We start from the raw sequence: 24,998 nt of genomic DNA, 5'->3' as shown, positions 1-24,998 counted from the left end.
CTCTCCGGCTGGGGAGCGCACCTCCTACACCTCACAATGCAAGGTCTATGGACGCCACAGCAAAAATCGCTCCACATCAACCACCTGGAGCTCTTGGCGATCTTTCTAGCCCTAAAATCTTTCCAAAAACAGATTTCGGGCAAAGCAGTCCTCATTCGCACAGACAACATGACTGCAATGTATTATATCCAAAAACAGGGGGGGACACACTCTCCCCAGCTCTCCCGCTTAGCCCAGAGCATATGGAGATGGGCAATTCCCCAAAACATCTTTCTCCTGGCACAACACGTTCCAGGCGTACAAAACACCATGGCAGATCTGCTCAGCAGACAAACGCAACAACTACACGATTGGGAACTGCATCCACAAGTTCTTCAGCCATTCTTCTAACAGTGGGGGCATCCTCAGATAGACCTCTTCGCCACCCACGAAAACAAAAAATGCCCAAGCTTCGCCGCCAGATACCCACACCCATTGTCCAAGGGCAATGCGATATGGATGAACTGGTCAGGCAGATTTGCATACGCCTTTCCACCTCTCCCACTAATTCCATTAGTGGTCAGGAAGCTACAACAGCACTCCCTCACACTCATTCTGGTAGCTCCGACGTGGGCCAGGCAGCCGTGGTACACCACGCTACTACAACTATCAGTGGTACCACATCAAAAACTGCACCTATCCCCATGCCTCCTAACCCAGAACCATGGAGAAATCAGGCACCCGGACCCAGCTCAGCTCAACCTGGCGATCTGGCTCCTGAAATCTTAGAATTCGGATACCTTAACCTTCCCCCTGATTGCATGAACATCATCATGGAAGCCAGACGTCCTACCACTAGAGCATGTTATGCCGCAAAGTGGAAAAGATTTGTTATTTACTGCCGTAACAATACAATCAACCCTTTAGATGCATCCATACAGCACATCATATGCTATCTGCTCCATCTTCACAAGTGTAACCTGGCATATTCATCCATACGCCTACACCTAGCAGCGATCGCTGCTTATCTACAAAACAGACAGCATTTATCACTCTTCAGAGTGCCCGCTATTAAAGCCTTCATGGAAGGCCTTAAACGAGTAATTCCTCCCAGGGCACCACCTTCCCCTGTATGGAATCTAAATCTAGTTCTTACACGACTAATGGGTCCGCCCTTCGAACCAATGCATAAATGCGAGCTACAGTTTCTCACCTGGAAAACAGCTTTTCTCGTAGCTATCACTTCCCTTAGAAGGGTTGGTGAAATACAAGCGTTCACTATACAGGAACCCTTCATACAAATACATCACAGCAAGGTCATACTTCGCACAAATCCGAAGTTCCTGCCCAAGGTCATTTCCCCCTTCAATCTCAATCAATCGGTGGAATTACCTGTCTTCTTCTCGCAACCTCAATCTGTTGCAGAAAGGGCCTTACACACACTCGATGTAAAAAGGGCCTTGCTATACTACATACAAAGAACGCAACCCTTCAGGAAGACTAAACAATTGTTCGTCTCCTTCTCTCCACCACATAAAGGCAACCCCATTTCTAAATCAGGGATAGCTAGGTGGATTGTAAAATGCATACAGATTTGCTATCAAAAGGCAAAAAGAACATTATCTGTTCCGCCTAAAGCCCATTCTACAAGAAAGTTAGGGGCTTCTATGGCCTTTCTAGGGAATATACCCTTAGATGACATCTGCAAAGCAGCCACATGGTCTACACCGCACACCTTCACAAAACATTACTGTGTAGATGTGCATTCCAAGCAGCAAGCTAGAGTGGGCCAGGCTGTACTAAAGACACTATTTCAAACCACTGCAACGGATACCGGTGGTCGCCGCTAAGGTTGGGTACTGCTATATAATCTATGCTAAGTGTACAATCTGCAGCTCATATGCCTCGAACGGAATATGCTACTTACCAGGATGCATCTGTTCTTGGCATGTAGAGCTGCAGAGTTGTTCACGCCCACCCGCCTCCCCGGCTACCTGTATCCGTTCCAGTACATCTTATTTAGATACTACACACATGGGTTTCTCACTGTGATTACCAAGCTCCATCATTTCCCTGTTGGCGAAAAACAATCTGAGGATGGGGCCGAAGCCCATGCGCAGTACGGACCGAAGGAGGAGTCACCAAACTCGTGACTTCCAAAGACTGTCCAAGAAGAAAAACAAACTGCAAACATCCGGGCCCAACACCAGATGGCGATCTATGCTAAGTGTACAACTCTGCAGCTCTACATGCCAAGAACAGATGCATACTGGTAAGTAGCATATTCCATTTGTTCCTTGTAGGTGAAGCCACTGTTGTCTTCTGAAGCTCCGCCCTCTCATGTCACATCATCAGAAGACGTGGTTCCGTCTACCTCCACATCTGCAGCAGCAGACACCTCAGTAGAAGGTGAAGAAAGGGATGACTCATCAGATAAGCATCCCGATGCAAAAAAGATAAAGCTTGAGATAAAAGAGAAGAAAGAGCGAAAGCAGAAAGTGGACGAAGATGAGATCCAGAAGATGCAGTAAGTGACTTTTCTCCTCTGAGCTGTGTCTTTCCACCACCTTTTCTCTTCTAGCATGGTGACTTAGCTAATTGGGGATATTAGTCCATTTGCAATAGGAATAGACAGTCCAGTTTAAGTTAATGAGTGAAAAGATCACACCTTTCTGCTGCAAATTTGTCTTGAATGCTTTTGTAAGCTTTATTTTATTTTACTTTTCAACTGTTTTATTCTTGAGTTTTAAAAAAATGTTTCTTAATGATCTGTTACATCAGCAGTAGATGTTAACGATGAGTTCTGAGAATATACTCGGTGGTAGGCGGCTGAAGAGAGAGCCAGTGAAGAGGCTGGCACAACTGCTAAGTAATATGTGGCCTTGCTGATGAAGACACTCGGGTGCTGTGGAAAGCATCCTTTGCAGAAAATACAGGCACAAAATAAGCTTCCCTTGTCAAGAGTAGGATTTTAACAAAAAGTCTGTGATCTTTGTATGAGGGAAGATTGCTTCGTACCTATTCTGTGTGTGTTCGTGTATCTTGTACTGGTGGCATGGTAAGCTTGGCCCTCTGAAAAGTATTTCATGAATCCCTCCTAACTGCATCTATCACTCTAAGTAATAATCCACAACATGGATTCACTATTGGAAATAAAATAAAAGTGCAAGTCTTAGGCAGTAGAACTGGACATAACTGACAGGCTGACCCAGAAATGGATACACGATCCTTAGGACATGGGAGCACTGACACTCAAATAGGGAGAAATATACAAAGAGACACCCATGCTGATATTCTGACACAAGCCTGACCTGGACACTGGGACAAACCTGACATCGTTACTGGGATAGGGAGACACGACACAGGAATGGAAAGCCATGAAAATTGAGAAACATGGACACTAGACTGGAAATAGAGAGAACCGTGAAGGGGGTAAGAAGGCAACAGGGACTCTGGGATAAGGAAATGCGCAGGCTAGATCAAAGAAATCAGGGCACTAGGACAAGGGAAAAGGCAGCAAGGCAAGGAAATTGTCCCCGAGACAGGATCTCGCAAACATTTCAGGTCCATACTTGAACACTGGCACACAAAGAATCAGGCACTGCGTAGGGAAACTGGGACACTTGGAATCAAATTCTTTAGCTTGATCAAGAAAGCATGAATACTTGAGCATAAGGTATGGAGATTTTGATATGGAGACCCAGACACCATGACAACCTTCCCTACCCATTACACTGGGTTTGAGAGCTACTGGTTCTAGAAATTGACTTCCTGGACAAGGCACTGAGGTCTGGAGACAAGGACACTAGGATTGGAGGGGAGGGGGTACTAAGGATGAGATAGTGATATTGACACTAGTACTGTAAAATACACACTAGAGGATAGATGCTGAAATTGTGACAGTGAGTGGGTTAACACTGAGGTGTGTGCAGGGGAACATTGCTTATCACTAAAAATTGCCAGTTTGCACAGCTACTAGCACGTATTCTGCACAAGCCGATTTTAAGCATTTTAAAATTGTTTTACTGTTGTTGCTTTCATACTTTCGTCGTATTCCTAACCTGCCCCTAGCTCCATGGTCCACCGCGGGTGCTCCCGTTTGTGCAGAGGGAGACTTGGTCTAGAACACACAATTTGGTGCGGACGCCATCTTGGGGGGGAGGGTTGGCGGTCCAGTCGCTCGCTACTCCAGGGAAAAGAGGATAAAAATGATGGCCCGGACGTGCAGCGGTTAACACTGAGGTGCGCGCAGTGGAACGTTGCTTGTCACAAAAAATTGCCACTTTGCACAGCTACTACCACGTATTCTGCACAAGCCGATTTTAAGCATTTTAAAATTGTTTTACTGTTGCTGCTTTCATACTTCCGTCGTATTCCCTACCTGCCCCTCGCTCCCTTGTTTGCCGCGGTTGCTCCCGTTTGTGCGGAGGGAGACTTGGGCTAGAACTCACAATTTAGCGCAGATGCCATATTGGGGAGGGAGGGTTGGCAGTTAAGTCGCTCGCTACTCCAGGGAAAAAGAGGATAAAAAGCAATGATGGCCCGGACGCACGCAGCAGACGTGCCGCTAGCACGCCTAAGGCAAGTCCGTCTGCGCCCGTCCGCGCCCATCCGGGGCCGGGGGCTAGGGCCCCTGTAAAAACAACAAGGATTAGTTATTCTAGGGAAGTTCTGTGCAGACACAATATATTTAAAGAAAATAACAGGCATGCCCATAGCCAGAGATTGCAAATACTGCAAACAAAGATGGTTTACTCCTCACAGTACAGAAAAGACAAATAAGGCACCAAGGAGGTCAGATATAAGTCAGAACTGGGACTGTGGATTAATCAATAGCAGATCTCTACCTAAACACACAATTGAACCACGCATATTACTAGAAGACACAAAATTAGATGTCCTATTTGTTACGGAAAGCTGGCTCAAGGAGCATTCCTCCACTGATATAGTAATGGCAGTACCGCCAGGCTATGAGTTACACAGACTGGATAGGATGGGCCAAATAGGAGGAGGATTAGCCATCATTGTGAAAAAGGAGCATAAATGTACAACAGAACAACTGGCTCTGAAAGGCTGTGAATGCCTCCTATTTTTCAATACATTCCAACTTTCACGCTATTAGGCCTATTAATCTATCGACCACCGGGTCCTTATGGAGAGTTCCTAGAAGAGCGTTGGCCAGTCTACTACTCAAAAAAACTCACATTACGATACTTGGAGACCTGAATCTTCACATGGAGGATAAAAGCCACCCAAGCATAAAGAGACTACTATCAGATTTAGAAAGTCTACAACTGACTCAGCTGGTAGAAACAGCTACACACAGTAAAGGCCATACCCTGGATCTGGTAATTTCCAATGATCCCGATCTCACAGTAGCCATTCCTGTTCCAGTGCCTTGGTCGGACCAATATTTCATTCCCTTCAAGGTACGAAAGTCAGGAAATGAGCACAGAGACATCACACTTAAGAACCAGGTAATGAAAAGACGCTGGGATAAGATCAACCCGGGCGTTTGGGGGGGACATCTTAACAAGCACTGCAAATTCACATTCAGAGACACCAGGGTCAACTGAAGAAGCCTACTCACAATGGGAATCCTGGATCACGCACTCTCTAAACATAGTAGCACCTATGGCCACCCACAAGCACAGAGCTAGAACCAGAGCAGAAGGATGGTTTAACTCCCAGTTATTGGAGCAAAAAAAAGAGTGTAAAAAAATTCGAAAGAATGGAGAAAAATCTATGATCCCCAACTCAAAACAAAGTATAAATCAGCTATCAGAAAGTATCATAATAACATCAAAATGAGTCAAGCCAAATTCTTCGAGGAAAAAATCAGGGGGACACAGAACTCAGCAAGGGAACTGTTCTCAATAATCAAAACCTTGACCAATTCATCCATCGATAGTGGCCCATCCGAACCTTCAGAGGAGAGGTGCAGTAACCTAGCCTCATATTTCCTTTAGAAGGTGACAGATATTTATAGTGGCTTCAAAACGGATGAAGACCTCATAATAGAGGGAGAGGAAGAACATGTAGTAGCCTCTTCATAACAGGTTATTACTAATTTCCCGAAGATGGAACAGAAGGATCTAGAAATCTTACTAGACACGGTGAAGTTTGGTTCACCCCTGGACCCAGCACCCCCACATATTCTCAAAATAGTAGCACCATTACTGCACCCATTTGAATGAAGAACATGAACCAATCACTAGAAACAAGCACATTCCCATCGGCCTGGAAACATGCTGTGATAAAGCCGCTGTTAAATAAAATAAAACGCAGATCAATCACAACCAGGAAACTATCGCCCTATCTCCCTGCTACCATTTGTTGGTAAGCTATTGGAAAAACATGTCAATAAAAATTTGTCAGAATTCCTAGAGGCCAATCACTGCCTCCACCACACACAGATGGGCTTCAGGGCACAGCACAGCACAAAAACTGCCTTGCTGGTAGTAGTGGAGGAGTTAAAACAGTCACTGGACAGTCACGTTGCTCTTATTAGATTTGAGCGCTGCCTTTGATACGGTGGATCATTGTTTATTGTGCAGAAGGCTCTCATATAATGGAGTAAAGGGCTCAGCACTCAAATGGCATTCCTGAGTGATCGTTCATTTCAAGTACAGGAAAACAACATCCTTTCCAAAACCATGTCTCTGAAGTGTGGAGTCCCACAGGGCCCTCACTGAGTCCAACACTTTTTAATGTTTATGTGGAACCACTTGCCGAAATTGGATTGGAATTTAATATTTCCATGACTTCTTATGGCGACGATGCCCAGCTGATCATCTCCCTTGACCCAAAAAACTGCAGGGATGGTGAGAGATTATCCTCCTGCCTGGTCAAGGTAAAAGAATGGATGACTGCAAGCTGCTTACATTTAAATGTAGATAAAACTGAGCTATTGCTCATTGGAAACAAGGCAATACCAAGACCTATAATAAACTGACTGGCATGCTTAGGTAATCCACCTACCCCTGCTGAAACAGTAAAAAACCTGGGGTTCAGATCTTTCTATGATCTCACAGGCCAATAAGGTCACAGCAACCTGTTTCGGACTTCTTAGAAGCCTATGAACATTTTTAGACCGAATACCCACCCAACTAAGGAAAACAGTGATCCACTCGCTGGTAACCTTGCGACTGGACTGCGGAAATTCACTGTTCCTGGGGGCACCTAAATATGTCACCCAGAAATTGCAGATAGCGCAGAATGCTGCAGCGAGAATACTGTGTAACACCCCGGCACGGGAATCCGTAACAAGCATTACAAATGCAATAGGTCCTGCCTTTTATTAAGTTAAAGCCATTTTCTTTGCTATACAATACCATTAGCAAAGCAAATGGATTATCAAAGGCGAGACCGATTGCATTTTCAATGCTTGTTTGAGAATGCACTTTACCAGGCATTGCCCAAATTTCCAATCCTCTCCAGCTTCCCAGACCGCACTCCCCCACCTAACACAACTTGCACCCACCCTCTCTGTGTACCTCTACCCCATTCATTCTCAAAACCAATCACCCGTCCCCGAATTAAAGAACTCTTCGGATGGGCCATATCAGAACCAGGCCCACGGGTGTCCTCCTCTCTGCATTCCTTTGTCCATTCTATCAATTCTATCACACTCTAACCTAAATATTGTTTATATATAAACCACTAACGTTTAAGAAAAACAAACTATCCGTTCTCGGTTAACTCGCAGGGTGCAGCGTTGCCATAGTCGGGCAGTTATACAAATGGTCTGAATGTTGGTGGGCACATTTTGCATGAACCAAACGAGTACTTTCCTCGTGAGAATGCCATCATGTGCCAGCCTTGAAAAGAATACACTATGTCCAGCAATAATCCAATCGTCGCATGTTAACGAACACTGTAAATTTATGAGCAGAAAGCAACAAGAACATTTAATAGCAGCCTATTAGGTGGTCATGTTGATTGCAACTTCCCAGAAAAGACGAACTAAAACCACGCTCAGCAAATGCTACCCGTTCACAACGGAAACAGAGGCGCGTCGAAGTCAATGTGATGCACTTAAACCATGAAAAATGGAAGGTGGGGTGTTGTACCTTTTATAAACAGTGATCACGTGCGTGCATTTTATGTGTAGAAGGTTATTTTAGGAGATTTATGTTTAACTGTTGTCCCTTGATGGCGCGTGCGCTGCCGTGGAGGTTCGAGGCATTTTGTAGGAACGACTGAAGCAGAGCGCGCGCTGGTTGGGGGCTTCTTCTCATGCTGTAATCTAAATGTTAATAAACTACTCTTTCTCGCACCTCCTAAAGTGGTTTCAACAACATAATAGTTTGCAAAACGTGCTGTGTGTAAACAAGGCGAGCTTACTTACACTCCTCTCCCTCCCACTGACATGCACGCGTGGCAGCTTTGTTTTTAAAAAGTACATTTAGTAAACGTGCCCCAAAATGCCAGACAGTACCTAGCAGCAGGAACGAGAAGACCCACTGGAAGACTGCGGCGGTCTGGAGCCTGCGGGACAGGGGGATGTTCAAGGGGGCGAACGCTATCTTCATGCTGCCGGGCTCCTGTGAGGGGAGACAGCTGGGGTGCACAGTTGGTGGCTCTAGGGCACTTGGGGCGCTTTCAAGAATTTTTGCACGGCGCAGCTCCCCCGCGATAACCCTTCGAGTGAGCCCTTCCACGCAGGACACGTAGCGGAGCAGTCACCTTCCAAGTTTGTTACACTTTCCACCCGCTGCCCTTGCCATTTTGTGCGCGCCCCCGACTTTCACAAAGCACGTGCTGCGGACTGACGGAGCGACGCCCAAGGGTGAGTCCGAGAGCAAAACCGAGAACACGTGTGTTCCCTGTCTAAGGGAGTTTACGAAATACTGAAAGTGTTGACAGTATTGCTTTTGTGCACAAAAAATGTAAACTAACCATCGGTTATCTTTGCTGCCTCATACAACTTTCTGCCCCATCGCCCCCACAATTTCCATCTTTACGTACTCAGTTACAATGTCACAGCTCATAGTGTGAACATACATGGCAACATTTCAGGGCAGGCAAATGAGAGATTTTAAACAATAATAATCGGAAGAATGTATTTTCCCCGCATGTTCCCCACTGACCTTTATTGAAGCAGAAGCAATCTTACTGAATAGGGTCAATTGCACACATGCCAACATTTTAAACAAGGCAGAGCAACGCGGTCCCGAAAGTGAAAGAGGACCGCGCTGCAGCCGATCGCTTGTCTTTATGGGGCCATATGTTTGAAGTACATGGCCCCATAAAGATAAGAAAAGCTTTTACCACAAACGTAAAGCAACCGAGCCAGTCCAACTGGGACGGCTCTAAAAGAGAAAGATGTACGTCACTAGACGCTCTTTTCCAATGGCTAGCCACCGTTTAGCATAAACGGTGACGCCAGCCAATGGAAAAGAGGAGTGGGGCTTAAAGCCCACTAGAGAAATCTACCCTAACTCATTATATCTCGCCAGCGAGACTGCGCATGTCTGCGCAGTCTACGCCAGGCGAGACCTAAAAAAGCACCTACGAAAACTACACTGGCTCCCAGTGGAGGCCAGAATAAAATTTAAAGTACTAGTCATAACTCACAGAGCATGACACAAAGGGCCAAAAAAAAGTAAGAAACCTAATCTCCCCCTGTATTCCAAAGAGGCGGCTGCGATGCAGCGCAGCAGAACGGCTAAAACAGACCACAGTCAGGAAGGAAAAATGGATCTTTCTCTCACTTGGCTCCCAAATTATGGAATTCCCTACCACTGGAGTTCAGGCAGATAGAGGGGGAGTTACAATTCTGCAAAAAGATCAAAAAATGGCTGTTTGCGCAATATCTTTAAGGCACAACCTGCCCAAACTTAGTACCTGACTGCTTAGCGCTGGGAAGCCCAAGGGTAGCCATTCGCTTTATAAATTAATAATAATGAGACATGAACGCCAGTACTTGGGAGACAGAAGGGTGTGGAGGTGTGTCAGGATACACAGGAGTGAGAAAACTGGGGTGCTGGGAGATTACAAATTGACACTGGAACGATTAAACCTTAAAACGTGGACGAGGGGGACAACTGCTTTAACAGTGAGATACTGAGAGTAGGACATGCATATATGTATACTGGAACATGTTGAGACTGACATGCATTGGGGACAGTTAACAAATAACTTCCTGAATTTATACCTTGAGGTTTATGAACTTCCATGGGAGTAGATCTTTAGTATTTTGAAAAGTTACCCAGGTTTGACTTAAATCTGTGACAGTCGCAGAACTCCTACAAAACTTTTATGAATTGGCAATTGTGACAATGCAAAGGCAGTTCCAGATGCACAGTGGGGCATAAATCCATTTTATTTAATTGTAAAATTATAAAAATTATTTTCTCTGTGGAGAAACCTATTCTCTTACATCTGCACCAATTAATGGTGCTGGCTCGCAGAAACATTTTGTATGTGGGATTTTCAAAGTGCTGCTGGCTGGCCTAGCGCTTGCGTTTACGTGATCGTGCACGCGCGCAGCCGTCCGCCAGCAGCACTTTGAAAACTGTGCTTTAGCGCGTCATCGCGATCACTTTCGCTTTCAGAGCGATCGCGATGACTTTCGCTTTTACATCCGTGATGCGTTACTTTTACTGCCGCGCTGCCAATGCTTGTTTAAGAGATGAAGTGTGACCCTCAAACTCTTGACCTGTGGGACAGTGTACTGTGCAGGCCTGCAGCTCCAGGCACAAGCGGCCTCTCACACATTCCCCCCCCATCCTTTGTCTCTTATGCACCCTGTACTGATGACTTGCAGATTGAAACACGCTGGCATTATGCATTGCTATACTCCGGCATTTAAACGGTTACTCTAATACAAGATCCCTTTCTAGTTTTTAAAATGCACATAAGTGAAACAATTAAAAAGTTCAAATTAAGATATTGTTTTAAATCATTGTGGAACCCAATGGCGAGTAATGGACGCGTGTAAAACCGTTATAAAACATGGAAACGTTGTCTTCTGTCCATATCTAATATATGAGTTTGGCTTCATAGCAGATAGTGCATCACGGATTCAAAATGGCGGCTGGTTGCCTATTGCTCCATTTGATGGCGGTGGAGGTCATCTTGTTTCTGGAATGGATTTCCGACTGTTTAACAGTACCTCTTCTTAATGCTCTTTGCTGTCTCAAAGGGGTCTTTTCTGTAACATGAAGAATTTGACCCTCATACCACCACAAATGCATACATTTTTAAGAGATGTGGACTAAAATATAAATAATCCACATATTTTATATGATTTTAGAATAAATAAACTTATCTTTTCAGAGAGCCTAGATTGCTGGTCTTTATGCGGAAAACGTGAAAGTTAATATTCTTTTTCACGAGACCTCGAGGCTAAATGTACAGCCCCCCCACTTCTGCTATCAGCTTTTTCTGCTGTTGTGCAGGGTGTACCACACACAAAGCTCGCTGGACACCATAACTGTTACTGATGCCGTTAGCCAACAGATGTTTATTCCTTGTATACTATGCACTAGGATTTGAACACAAACTGTATTTAATGTTTACGATTTTAAATGTATTTGATGAGGACAGCCATGTCTAGATGTAAAGTGGAATATCGTTTATTTGAGTACTGTCATCAGGAAACGTGTGTCTTGTTCATTGCTCCGGTTTACTTTGGAGCCCTTTGTCAGATTTCATCTAGATCGTTGTTGAGTTATGTCACTTGCAATGGTGTGCCTTCGTGTCAGTCATTGCACATTAACTTCTGAGACCAAAGAGGTCAGCTCATGAGTTGTAACAGCCTGGATCAGGGCAGCAAACAGGCACACCTTTATCCTGACCCACGGCTCATTATTTTAACCTACACCACCCCCATTAGGCCTTTCTTGTTGTGGACTTGACTGCTGGATGCTAGGGTTCTGGTGCACTGGCAAAGCTTGAGCTGTGGAGGGTTGTCTTAACACACATCATGTTTGTTCTTGACAACACAATGTAGAAGAATAGATTGTTGTGACATGTGACATGAACATGCCTGTGGTAGGCCCGGTGGAATCAGGACATAAAACCATAATTCCACAATAACACGAACAGGCTTATCATTCAGGCATGAATAGCTTCAACCAAGAGAATTGTGTCCTATGTAATATAGCTACATAAAGACAGAGAATTTCTAAACCACATATTTGCAGAACTAGGATAAACATACAATACCACCGATGCCTGTGTGATCGAAAGGATGATACATTTGTAGAATTGGTACATCAGACTATTCATGATTGCCTCTTCTGCTTTTTGTGCAAGTATTTAGAAAATCAGTGGCAAGCACTTTTATTTGGAAGGCGTACGGCAATGCACACTGTTCACTGACAGAATGTCAATTCGTGAAGAAGAGCTTAAAAAGAGGAGTAATCTGTTTATAAAACACGGCATCCATGATTCGAGTCTAGGCCCTAAGTGTTGATGTCTATGCTTGCAAATAGATGTTTGCCTTTCATTTGTAGCTGATTCATCCTTTGCTCCACAGTAGAAAGCATGTCAACAAATGCACATTCCGTTAAATGATGACACCTTAATGGTTCATACAGTGAAGCTTTTTTTAACTCTCTACGGGCACGACTGCAATTTTCAGTACAACATCCTCCCACACACCACATGTGCCTTGCTCCACCAAACTACGTGCTCCTCCTTTCGATGTAAAATCCATGTTTTTTGTGGTGTGCTTGTGGTGTTTCAAATCTTCTGCTGCAGGAGCAAAGGGCCATAGAGCTCTAATGTCAGGTTTTGCTGCTGAAGCCACACAGACAGGAGTGGCTGTGTGTGCTGCCAGCTCTTCAGGTGTTTCACAGGGAGTCAACATGTGGCACAACATTAAGACATTTGCTGACGATGTGAGGGTGAGTTTGGTAGAACTGGCATCAGGTAGACACTTCAGATGATAAACTATCTGCCTCTGCATGTTGTCATGTTTGGGAAACTGCTTCCCAAACCACTGACCTCTGACCCAGGAAGTATATTCTGGACTAATGGTAGAACACAACCAAAGCCTTTTTCACTTACACGCATCTGAACTTTATCACAGTCCAATTTTAAGACTGTGCTTTTTAAGTATCGCGACTTTAAGAATACAGAGAGGCCAGAACCGAGAAAGACATATTAAGTGGCAGCCAGGTCTTATCAATTTTGAATTTCCCCAAATATGTTATGGTACTCAAAAATGATCCCTCTTGTACGCATAGCGTACATATGAGATTTATATCCACGGGACCTGTACTTAGGGAGTATATTTGGCAAAGTAGGGCACATGACATTTGTATCTGTAACAATCTTAGATGTAGCCTGGAGACAGCTTTGTGTCTATCACAAGCCTCATGTAATAAGAATAATAATAATAAACAAGCATTGGCATAGCCAATAGGTCTCGCCTTTGGGATCTTATAAGTGTTTAGCCATGCAACAGTTAATGTTGTTGCAGTAAGGCTATTGTGCTGCATAACTAAGTACTTATAAGGTCCCAAAGGCGAGACCTATTGGCTATGCCAATGCTTGTTTAATATATTTTATTGAGTTTGCATCAATGCAGTTGAAACATTAATCAGTTCCCACCCTGGCCCCCGTCCGCAGTAACATGAGAGCGAGTTATACATGCATTCATAATTGTACAATAATATTCAGTAATAGCTTTACAGACGCAGATAATGAAGAGCAGTAACAACAAACACTCCTGAATTTTACAGGCTAAGAGTAACCTGTGCTAAAGTTTTGGTTGGTACAATTACAGATATCAATGTTAAATCATCCAGCATTTGCTGACGTTTTATTGCAGCCAAATCCTAAATCTTGCTGTCCTGGTTCAGTTCGAACTATTTTGCGCCGTAGACCACACTCCACTCTCGGCCACCGTATATATTTTCGTAACCAATATCTGTATTTAGGAGTCTTGGATGTAATCCAACATTTTGATATACATTTCTCTGCAGAAATTATCCCCAGTTTTGCAATTTTCACAGTATGTTTAGTTGTCTTATATTGCTACAACAATCCTAACAAGCATACCTGAATAGAACATTGTTGAGGTAACTCTGTCAAATCCTGCCCAGAACTCTCATATCCCCTGGCGTTTCCATCACATATTTATATACGATCCAACATTATGCTTATACTTTGGACAAATATCCGATTTAGTGGAGTCCTAACTGTGTAACCAAGTGGGGATAACATAATCCCCATGCATACATTTATAGTCAATCAATTTATGCCTCACGTTACATGACACTCGCCTGCAATTTCTCAATATAGTTTTCCATTCCATGTCCCGCAATGATTCGTATTCATGCGAGGTGTTTCCTTAGGCAAAAGCAATAGGTATAATCTGCTGATAAGCTCACCCTCCCCTGCCATATCTGGTAAGGCCTGGTTAATAATATGTGTGTCTGGCTCTTGCGGGAACCCTTCACAGGCCCCGCGAATGGCAGCAGCCAGCCCCACATAAGTTATGAAATTGCCGCCCATCAAATTCCATTTAGTACACAAAGTGGTGTAACTAATCAAACGTGTCTCCTCATACAGATCCCGTATAATAAGTCGAAGAAACCCTGGCATCCCAGGGCTAATATTATAAAGTAGAGAGAGGGACCCCTTAAATACTTAAATTTCTCCTAGGTGGTGGAGCCAAAAGCCCCTCCTGGTGGGACTGTGAAGTTTGGAATCCATAAATAATTTCAAGGACTACTGAGTTCATCATACAAGTTGGTCCAGTAGAATTGAAGAGGTAATTCCCTTTTGATCTTACGACCCTACAAGCTATATAGATAGAACAATAGGGCTATCTTGAATTAGTGCAAGGAATCTGGGGACATGATATGTTTCATACATAAGGGCCTGAAAGATATGGCTGTATATTTCCCCACTATGAAACAATGAATAAGAACTCGGGTGATGTCTGTTGGTAGAAATGTGAGTCCCTGTGCCGTTCCCCTTATTCTCTATATATTATTCTTTTATCCTTTGACATTCTATTTGATTGTCTTCTCTTCTTTTTCTAAACTTTGGGTGCTTTCACTATCATGCCCATTCAATAAGCTTTAAGGAATACATTTGAAGGGATTTTTTGATTTTAAGAATTTGATAGGACACAAGAGAGAGGGGTGAGTGTAATTACTGTCAGACAACTGTCAATTTTAAATCTGGTTATGTAGAGACCATGGGTAGGAGCAGAATAATTGATTTGTGCTTTCTGTACACAGGGTCTGTTTCCCTAATTGATAAATGACAGCGAGAGAACTATCAAAGTCTTGATTAAGATGGTCTTATTCTGTTACAGTCATCGAAACGCGTTGATGCAACTTGTAACACAATTCGGCGTTTGACTGGTCTTATAGATACGGACATAGGACCAAGCTTCAGTCAATATTATTTCATATACAAATGTGTTCCCATTCATGACAAATTAAAGTGTCTACTGTTTTCTCTCGGGTAGTGTAGTTTAGTGGCAGTTTATTAGGACCTACAGTGGGTTGCTATGAACTCTTGTTTTTAATTTATTTGATGAGGTATGATGTGCATGAATGTAAATGATTGTATGTATAATAAGAAACTCTTTTTTGTATTGTTAAATATTTTTAATAAACTTTATATTGATTCATATTTGTGATTTTCTTATCAGTTCATTGTTTGGGCTCCTATTTTCCTTCTTTCCCTTTTCTTTATTTCTGTGAAGTGTGGTATAACATATGATGTGCAAATAATTTTCCTCTAGTCTTAGTGGTAACCAAGGGAAAATCTTTATCTTACATTACACGACTAATATCTGTCAGCCATGGCACTAGTTGTGTTTTTCGTTACTTGTTCCCATATATCCAACCATGTACAGAGTTGAGAGGGGAGTGACTTTGTGTTTCTCCGATGGATCAAAGGCAGAGCTAACAACTCACATAGTCTGACCAATCTAGCCAGCATGCTTGTCACACGGTCAGTGTATGGCTCCATGAACCACTCTGTGATATACTGTACGCTGGATGCCTGATAATAACATCTAAAATGTGGGGCCTGCAATCCTCTGCTGTACCACGATAGTTGCAACACTTTTAAACCAATACGTGCTCGTCCTGTACCCCTATATGATAAGTGCAGCAACTCATCCAAGCGTAAATCATGTATCTGGAATTCGCATTGGCATATGATGTAAAACAAACAATACCCGAGGATGAAAAATAATTTTACTGATCGCTATTCTTCCCATGAAAGACAGGGAACTTTAACCAGCTCTAAACACTCGTTCTACAGTTTTCAATAAATTCCCCACATTGGCCTCCTACACCTCCCTTGTGCTCGAGCTCAAGTACACTTTCATATATTTAATAGGTGTACTCTGCACCTTGATACCACAAACGCTCCCCTCTCCTAACCTCGACGCCTGTATCGGATACATGACAGACTTATTATCTGTGTTTAGCACAAATCCTGAGTGGGCGCCCACTTCCTTAATAGTCCTATGTTCGAGGCATGTGGGCTGCTGAATTCATATCTGTGCATAGATCGCCGCCTAGTGTTGGGTCCGGATGTTTGCACGTTGTTGTCCTGGAAGAGTCTTCGAAGTGTCCTGAGATAGGTGACTCCTCCCCTGGACCACAGTGCGCATGGGCATCCTCTCCATCCTCAGATTGTTTTTTTCCGCCATTGGGTTCGGATGTGCTTATCTTGACTCAAGTTAGGGAAAACTTTTTTTCAGGCCAAAAGGCCTTTAGTTCGCGTCGGTACTGTTCCCGATCGGTATCGACAGTTACTTGTTAGTTTACTGACTTAACAAAACCAACTTTTTCGCATCTTATCCGACCATCGACCCCACATCGACGATGGAATCGAGGACACCATTCAAGCGGTGTCCTGTTTGCAATGCGAAATATCCCCATGTCGACGTCCACCCGGTGTGCAACAAATGCCTTTCACCGGATCACGACGAATCCACATGTATGGCCTGTGCCGATTCCGATCCAAAAAGACTCTCCAGAATCGACGAGCAGCGAGACTTGAAGCGCAGCAAGCGGCACCGGCCCCAACCAACATCTTCAGCGCCGAGGACGAAGATGTGGAAGGCGTGGAGAACCTACCCTCCAGCCCCGCTTCCGAACACGATTCCGGATCGGAAGAAATCGAAGAACAACTCTTTCACAGAGATGAAGCCGACACCGAGGTAGGAGACTACGATGAGGCCTTAGGGGCCGAAGAAAGTAGCTCCGGTGACGAGCAAGGCCTACCCGTACAGACGGAGGATATCCCAGTGCGTCAGTCTATGGCTCCGGTCGAGGGATCTCCTTCGGGCCTTACCCAAGACCTATCCCGCAGTTCTTCGGCCCCGCCCTCGGGCCCGGCCTCGGACATTCAGCGACAGCCATTAGTACCCAAAACGACTGGTTTCCCTTCCTCGAAACCGAAACCAAAAGTCGTGTCGGTTCCACAGAAACCGAAACTGAAAGTGACACTGGTCGGATCGAAGCCCACTACACCTTCGACGCCAGCCAAACCCGTCGGCACCGACCGCACCAAACGAGACTTCGGTGCCGAACTCGCAGCAGCCGACGTCGGCGCCGACACAGGGAAAAAGGCCATCGGTACCGCCAAACCGCCTCAGCACCCGGCACCCAAAACCATCGGCTCCAGCCACAAAGGTCAAAATGGCCGCTGCGTCGCACACCGCTTCGAAAGCAGCACCTAAGGCCCAATCATCGACGCCGTCGACGGCTACTACCTCTCCTCGACTCGATAACCCCGTGGCCCCGAAGAAGTCCACGCCTGCCTCTACAGAACCGCTCGGCGCCAAAGAACCGTCGGCGTTCCAGGTGCGACAAGTTGCAGCGTCCTTGCAACGCATCAAAGAAAAGGCTGCCCTCCAGGACACGTCAGGCTCCGAGCCGAAAAAAGCTCTGAAAGCTTCTCCAGCACCACCCCATATCACTTTTGGCCTGCCGCCATCCACGACGCCCAAAATGTTTGAAATAAGAACACGTGTCACCCAAACTAGGATCACACCTGCCGAACGCTCTCCTACGGAGACGTCACCGTCCCAGATCATCGATGCCAACACCGGCAGAATTATGCTCCACAAGCGGAGAATATCTTCCGAACACGCTTTGGACTCCTACCGGATCCCGCTAAAGAAAAAGCTGCCAGCGGATTCGGAACCAGTTCTTTACGAACGTCTCCATACCTCTTACCCAGATCCACAGTCCTTCTCTCCGACACACTCCGAAACCGACGTTTTGGAGGACTATATGGGTGACGACGTCCCCTACCCCAGAGAGATGGACCCTGAAGGCCAACAGGACCCTGACCAGGCTTGGGATGACCCTGTGGACACGGGTGCACCTATGGATACACAGGACACGCAGCTATATGGCGCAAAAACGTCTCCCACAGAGGACACTGCCGCATTCAACGCCCTAATTGAACGTGCTGCGGCCAATCATGGTGTGCAACTCCACTCTGACACAATCGAGGACGATTTTCTAATGGATACTTTCGCATCCTCAGAAAGGAATATCAAAACTCTACCCATGTTGAAAGGTGTCCTCAAACCAGCAAAGGACATTTTCAAAGAACCCACCAGGGCAAGAGTAATAAACCCCAGGATCGACAAGAAATATAGGTCGGCGCCAGGGGACCCTACGTACATTAGAGGCCAGTTGCCTCTGGACTCCATCGTAGTCGCTAATGCTCGCAAACGGGTGCACTCGCAGACAACTGGGGATGCTCCTCCCCCGGACAAAGAGTCCAAGGTGCTATAGACCTCCGGCAAACGGGTTGCAGCCCAGGCAGCTAACATATGGCGTATTGCCAATACCCAGGCGCTCCTAGCTCGCTACGATCGCGCACACTATGACACATTAGAAACCCTACTCCAACATCTCCCTGACCAATACAAAGAGGGAGCAGAGATCCTCATCAGGGAGGGACAACTCCTCACAAACGCATCCATTAAGTGTGCACTGGATGCCGCAGATACAGCTGCCAGAGCAATAAACACCAGCGTCATGTTACGACGACACGCCTGGTTACGAATCTCCGGATTCAAACCTGAGGTTCAAAATAACATTCTCAATCAACCGGTCAACCCCGACTACTTATTCGGACCAGAGGTTGACACCACCCTAGAAAAAATAAAAAAGGACACTGCAAAGTCCATGGGGGCTCTCCAAACGCAGACCTTTCGGAGTGGCTCCTTTCGTCGCCCCGGAAATAGAGGAGCAGGTAGAGGACAGGGGTCACAGCAAACCTACAACAAGGGCAACACACAAAGTACCTACGATAAAAACACCAGGGGTGGATATCGTGGCTCCAGCACAAAGGGCAGAGGACGCGGATACGGCAATACCAGGTCCTCCCCCAAGAACAAACAGTGATGCCCTCTCCCTTCCTCCCGACCACATAACACCTGTCGGGGGGAGGCTACAAAGGTTCCTGTCCAAGTGGAACACCATCACCACGGACAGGTGGGTCAAAGATATTATCAAACACGGTTACTGCCTAGAATTAACCTCCACTCCACCCACAATACCGCCAAAACACCGTCCTATGTCCTCAGAGCACTTAGCGCTATTACAACAGGAAGTGCTAAGTATGCTGAAAAAAGGCGCAATAGAGGTCGTACCCGTCCACGAGCAAGGTACGGGGGTGTACTCCCTGTACTTCTTAATACCAAAAAAGGACGGGTCACTCAGACCTATACTAGACCTGAGACCCCTCAACCGCTACATTCTCTCAGAGCATTTCCACATGCTCACCCTACAACAAGTCCTCCCGCTGCTCAAACAGGGAGACTTCCTAGCCACGCTAGACCTCAAAGATGCGTATTTCCACATACCCATACACCCGTCACACAGAAAATATCTCCGGTTCACCATTCAGGGGCAGCACTATCAATTCAAAGTCCTCCCCTTCGGAGTGACAACAGCACCCAGAGTTTTCACAAAGTGCCTAGCTACCGTGGCTGCACATCTACGAAGGCAACACATTCACGTCTACCCTTACCTGGACGACTGGCTTGTTCAGGCAAAGTCAGCCCAGCAATGTGCCAGCCACATGTCCCGCAGCATTCACCTTCTTCACAGTCTGGGATTCTCACTAAATTACCCGAAATCACATCTCCAACCCGCACACGTACAACAGTACCTAGGTGCGACCATAGACACTCTGGCAGCCACAGCTCAGCCAAATTTAGTGAGGATCAACAGCATGCAAATGCTGATTTCCAAGTTCAAACCCCAACACTCCCTTCCTGCGCGAGTGTTCATGCAGTTGATAGGCATGATGGCCTCCTGCATTTTCATAGTCCCACACGCGAGACTACATATGCGCCCGCTTCAGGAGTGCTTAGCACGTCAATGGAATCAGGCTCACGGGCAATTAAAAGACCTAGTGTTGGTGAGCGGTCGGGCATACAACTCTCTGCATTGGTGGAATCCACAAAACCTTTGCAAGGGCCGACCGTTCCAAGAGCCTGTTCCACAAATAATACTGACAGCGGACGCGTCTCTCCAGGGATGGGGAGCCCATGTACTCAATTACACAGTGCAGGGACTATGGACTACACAACAAAAGAAGATGCACATCAACCTTCTGGAACTGATGGCCATCTTCCTGGCTATGAAAGCATTCAAAGTACACCTGTGCAACAAGGTCGTGTTGATCCGGACGGACAACATGACTGCCATGTACTACATACAGAAGCAGGGAGGAACACACTCTCCACAGTTGTCTCATCTGGCTCAGAGCATGTGGAAGTGGGCCATTCAGAGGAACATATTCCTCATGGCGGAACACCTCCCCGGCAAGGACAACCAGATGGCGGATCTGCTCAGCAGACACAGCCACCAAATGCACGAGTGGGAGTTACACCCATCAGTACTCCAACCGTACTTCCAGCAGTGGGGTCATCCAGAGATAGACCTATTCGTCACAAGGGAAAACGCAAAATGCCAAAGCTTTGCCACCAGGTTCCCACATCCACAGTCGCAGGGCAATGCGATATGGATGAACTGGTCCGGCAGATTTGCGTACCCTTTTCCCCCAGCGCCGTTGATACCGCTAGTGGCACGCAAACTGCGACAGCACTCACTGACACTCATCCTGGTTGCTCCAACATGGGCACGCCAGCCATGGTACACCACCTTTCTGGAACTTTCCGTGGTGCCGCATCAAAGGCTGCGGATCAAACCCGCGCTTTTAACGCAGAACCATGGAGAAATTCAGAACAGATCCGCAACAGCTAAACCTGGCAATCTGGCTCCTGAAGTCCTAGAGTTTGGCTACCTAAACCTGCCACCTGACTGTATGGACATCATTAAGGAAGCTAGGAGACCCACTACCAGAGCTTGCTATGCAGCCAAATGGAAGAGGTTTGTCATTTATTGTAATAACAATGACATTAACCCGCTAGACGCATCCACTCAAAACATAATCTGTTACCTCTTACACCTATACCGATGCAATCTGGCATACACCTCAATACGTATCCATTTAACCGCAATAGCAGCCTATCTCCAAAACAGGCAGCACCTCTCTTTATTCAGAGTGCCTGCCATCAAAGCCTTCTTGGAGGGACTTAAACGAGTGATTCCCCCAAGACACCCACCAGCACCAGTGTGGAACCTCAACTTGGTCCTCACCCGACTGATGGGTCCACCCTTCGAACCTCTCCACTCATGTGAGATTCAATTCCTCACCTGGAAGGTGGCTTTCCTAGTAGCAATCACTTCGTTGAGAAGAGTTAGTGAACTCCAGGCACTAACCATTCAAGAGCCATTCATACAGGTTCACGCAAACAGGGTCGTACTACGTACCAACCCCAAATTCATGCCTAAAGTAATATCGCAGTTCCACATGAATCAAACCATTGAACTGCCTGTTTTCTTTCAGAATTCACAAAATGTCGCTGAAAGAATGCTCCATACACTAGACGTCAAAAGAGCCCTCATGTACTACATAGACAGAACTAAAAACTTTAGGAAAACGAAACAACTTTTTGTCGCCTTTTCCCCACAACACAAAGGCAACGCCATCTCCAAAGCAGGTATAGCCAGATGGATCGTTAAATGTATTCAAATTTGCTATCAAAAGGCTAAACGCACATTAACGATTCCCCCACGAGCCCACTCAACACGTAAGTTAGGGGCCTCCATGGCTTTCCTGGGAAACATTCCTTTACATGATATATGTAGAGCAGCCACATGGTCCACTACACATACATTTACAAAACATTATTGTGTAGATGTACACTCAAAACAGCAGGCAGCTGTAGGACAGGCTGTTCTCAAAACTCTTTTTCAGACCGCTGCAGCTGGCACTGGTAGCCGCCGCTAATGGGAGGTACTGCTATGTATTCTATGCACAGATATGAATTCAGCAGCCCACATGCCTCGAACTGAATATGCTACTTACCAGTATGCATCTGTTCTTGGCATGTAGGGCTGCTGACATTCATATCGCCCACCCTCCTCCCCGGCGCCTGTAGCAGCTGCAGCTCTCAGAATTACTGTATAGCATGGTCATCACTTTCTGTATCTACTCCATCACTGCCACAATGGCGAAAAACAATCTGAGGATGGAGAGGATGCCCATGCGCACTGTGGTCCAGGGGAGGAGTCACCTATCTCAGGATACTTCGAAGACTCTTCCAGGACAACAACGTGCAAACATCTGGACCCAACACTAGGCGGCGATCTATGCACAGATATGAATGTCAGCAGCCCTACATGCCAAGAACAGATGCATACTGGTAAGTAGCATATTCAATACTGCATGCCACGACCTTTCAGGGTCCCTCAAGGGCAACAAGATGTCATCAGCATACAAAGATATAATTTCCCTTTCCATTCCAACCATTAGTCCATTCCCTCTTCCTCCTGTCGACCTCGTATTAGCCTTGCCAGTGGCTCAGTAATTAAGGCGAATATCAATGGAGACAGGGGGCAGCTCTGTCTAGTGCCCCGTCCCACCTTTCAGCCATCGGAGAGCCTATTGCCCACTTTTACTCTGGCTCGGCTGTCAGTATAAAGTAATTGTACCCATTTGAGATCCGTATCTCCCAGCTTGACCTGCTTCAGCTCAGCCATCATATATCGCCAATCTGTGTCAAACGCTTTATGTGCGTCTAAGTTCGCAGGGTTCATCCCCCTTCTGGGCCTGGTCCAATAGAAGGAACGCTTTCCTTATATTAGTGGTGGTAGTTCGTCCTCTCACAAACCCTGCCTTATCAGGTTGTACCAATGCCCCAGCTACTTTAGCTAAGCAATGAGCTAAATGTTCCCCAACAGCTTAGCACCCACATTAACCATAGATATGGGACAATATGATTCACTATCAGTTACATCTCGACTAGGCTTTAGCAGAACAACAATATATGCCTCCCTCAAAGTGTCAGGGAGAACCTCTCTATTAAATGCCTCCTGATACATGTTTAATAATGGCTTGCAAATCTACATATTTCTTTTACAAAATTCAACTCCGAAGCCATCATTCCCTGTTGTCCTTCCCACGCTCATTGTGCAATCAGCCAGCGTATATCCTGAAGCAGTTAATACCCCCTACATCTCAGCGTCTACTTCTGGCAATCAAGCCGCATCTAATAACACTGCCACTTCCTCCTCATCATACATTTCTTTTTGAGTGTATACAGCTGAATAAAATTCTGCAAATCATTGAAGTGTATCATCATAAGCTGTAAGAACGGTTCCCTGTGCATCCTTTATTGCAGCTATTGCACTCCCACCTCGCTGTCCGTTTACCAGCCATGCTAGTAATTGAATCGCCCCGGAACATCACCTTGCTCATGCCGTATTTCCGTATGTTTTTTAGTCACGGTAAGCCAAAGTTTCCAGTGCCTCATCTAAATCTCCCTGAATTATACAATGCTCTTCTCATACCTCATCCATATGTGGTGCCTATCGGTCAATGTCCCAAATCCGGCACTCCAGAGTCATCACTCTGTGCACTAATGATTGCCTGACCTGTATGTAGTTGCCATACACTTGCCTCTAATAGTTACTTTAAAAGCTTTTCACAGTGTCCCTGGTGAGGCAACCGTGCCAGTATTTATCTAAAAAAAGCATGTCACCTCCGCTCAGATAGTTTCTCTATATGCGTGATCATGTTGCGCGCGACCACCGAACCTCCATTAGGTTGGCAAGCCAGCAAAGGGTTGGGAACGCAACATAGCCACCAATGGGGCATGATCCGAAGGGTACAGTCAAGATACTGTACCCTATCAATGTGTCAGCAAGTAGTCACTCCTCGAGAATGTGCCATGGGATGGGGAATAAAAGGAGTACCCCCTGATGTGGCCATGAGCTGCCCTCCACAACTCCACCAATTGTAACGTATATATAGTGTCCGATAATGCCTTAGACGCTCTACCTAGCTGACTCTGTGCCTGCCTGGAACTATACAACTTTCCATCCAATATGAAAATATGATCTCCCATCTATATAATGTTATAGTGAGCATAAGGGTCCAGAACCAATGTCAACCCCTCAAAAAAAGTAGGCGTATCCAAATTGGGCGCATACAAAGTGAAATCACCACGGGCCTTCCTCTCATCTTCCCCCACCACTCCAACGTATCTTCCGCCCGAAGCTTTTAAGTCTACCTGAATCCGCAGTGGGACACTATTATCCACTCATATCAGTACTCCACGTGCGAAGGATGTGGAACTAGAGTACCATAGTCTCCCGACCCCCACCATTTAGCCCGCAGCTTGTCTTCTTCCCGGGGCAGCAAATGTGTCTCCTGTAGAATAAGTATTTTTACTTGCTGTCTATGAGTTTAAGACCAACTTTTCTGTCTCCTAACAGGGTTTTGAATACCCTTCACATTCCAAGACAGAATCGGTATCGCCATCAATGATGTAAAATCAATTCACCCATCTGCATCGTCAAGTACATCAAATGATTTCTGCAAAATAACAATCGCTCCCCTTCAGAGGTTTTCCTCCCACCACCCGGGCAGCCTACCTCCACTTGGCCTCTACAGAGATCATCATGAACAGAACCCTCCCCCTTAACTTG

The 24,998-nt window shown here is 45.8% G+C and overlaps 1 protein-coding gene across 4 annotated transcripts in view; it reads left to right on the top strand.

Annotated features, from left to right (window-relative positions):
- Positions 1 to 24,998, top strand: part of LOC146867666 (transcription initiation factor TFIID subunit 11-like) — a 217,619-nt gene that overhangs the window by 11,867 nt on the left and 180,754 nt on the right. For all 4 annotated transcript variants that reach the window (XM_085606567.1, XM_085606557.1, XM_085606570.1 and 1 more), the window contains exon 3: positions 2,283 to 2,506. In XM_085606567.1, coding sequence (XP_085462693.1) covers positions 2,283 to 2,506 — 224 coding nt within the window. The remainder of the gene's footprint in view (positions 1 to 2,282; positions 2,507 to 24,998) is intronic.

Source organism: Triturus cristatus, chromosome 1_2 (assembly GCF_964204655.1).
Source record: "Triturus cristatus chromosome 1_2, aTriCri1.1, whole genome shotgun sequence".
NCBI lineage: Eukaryota > Metazoa > Chordata > Amphibia > Caudata > Salamandridae > Triturus > Triturus cristatus.
Note: the sequence above shows the minus strand (reverse complement) of the source record. Positions and strands in the feature narration are given on the sequence as shown.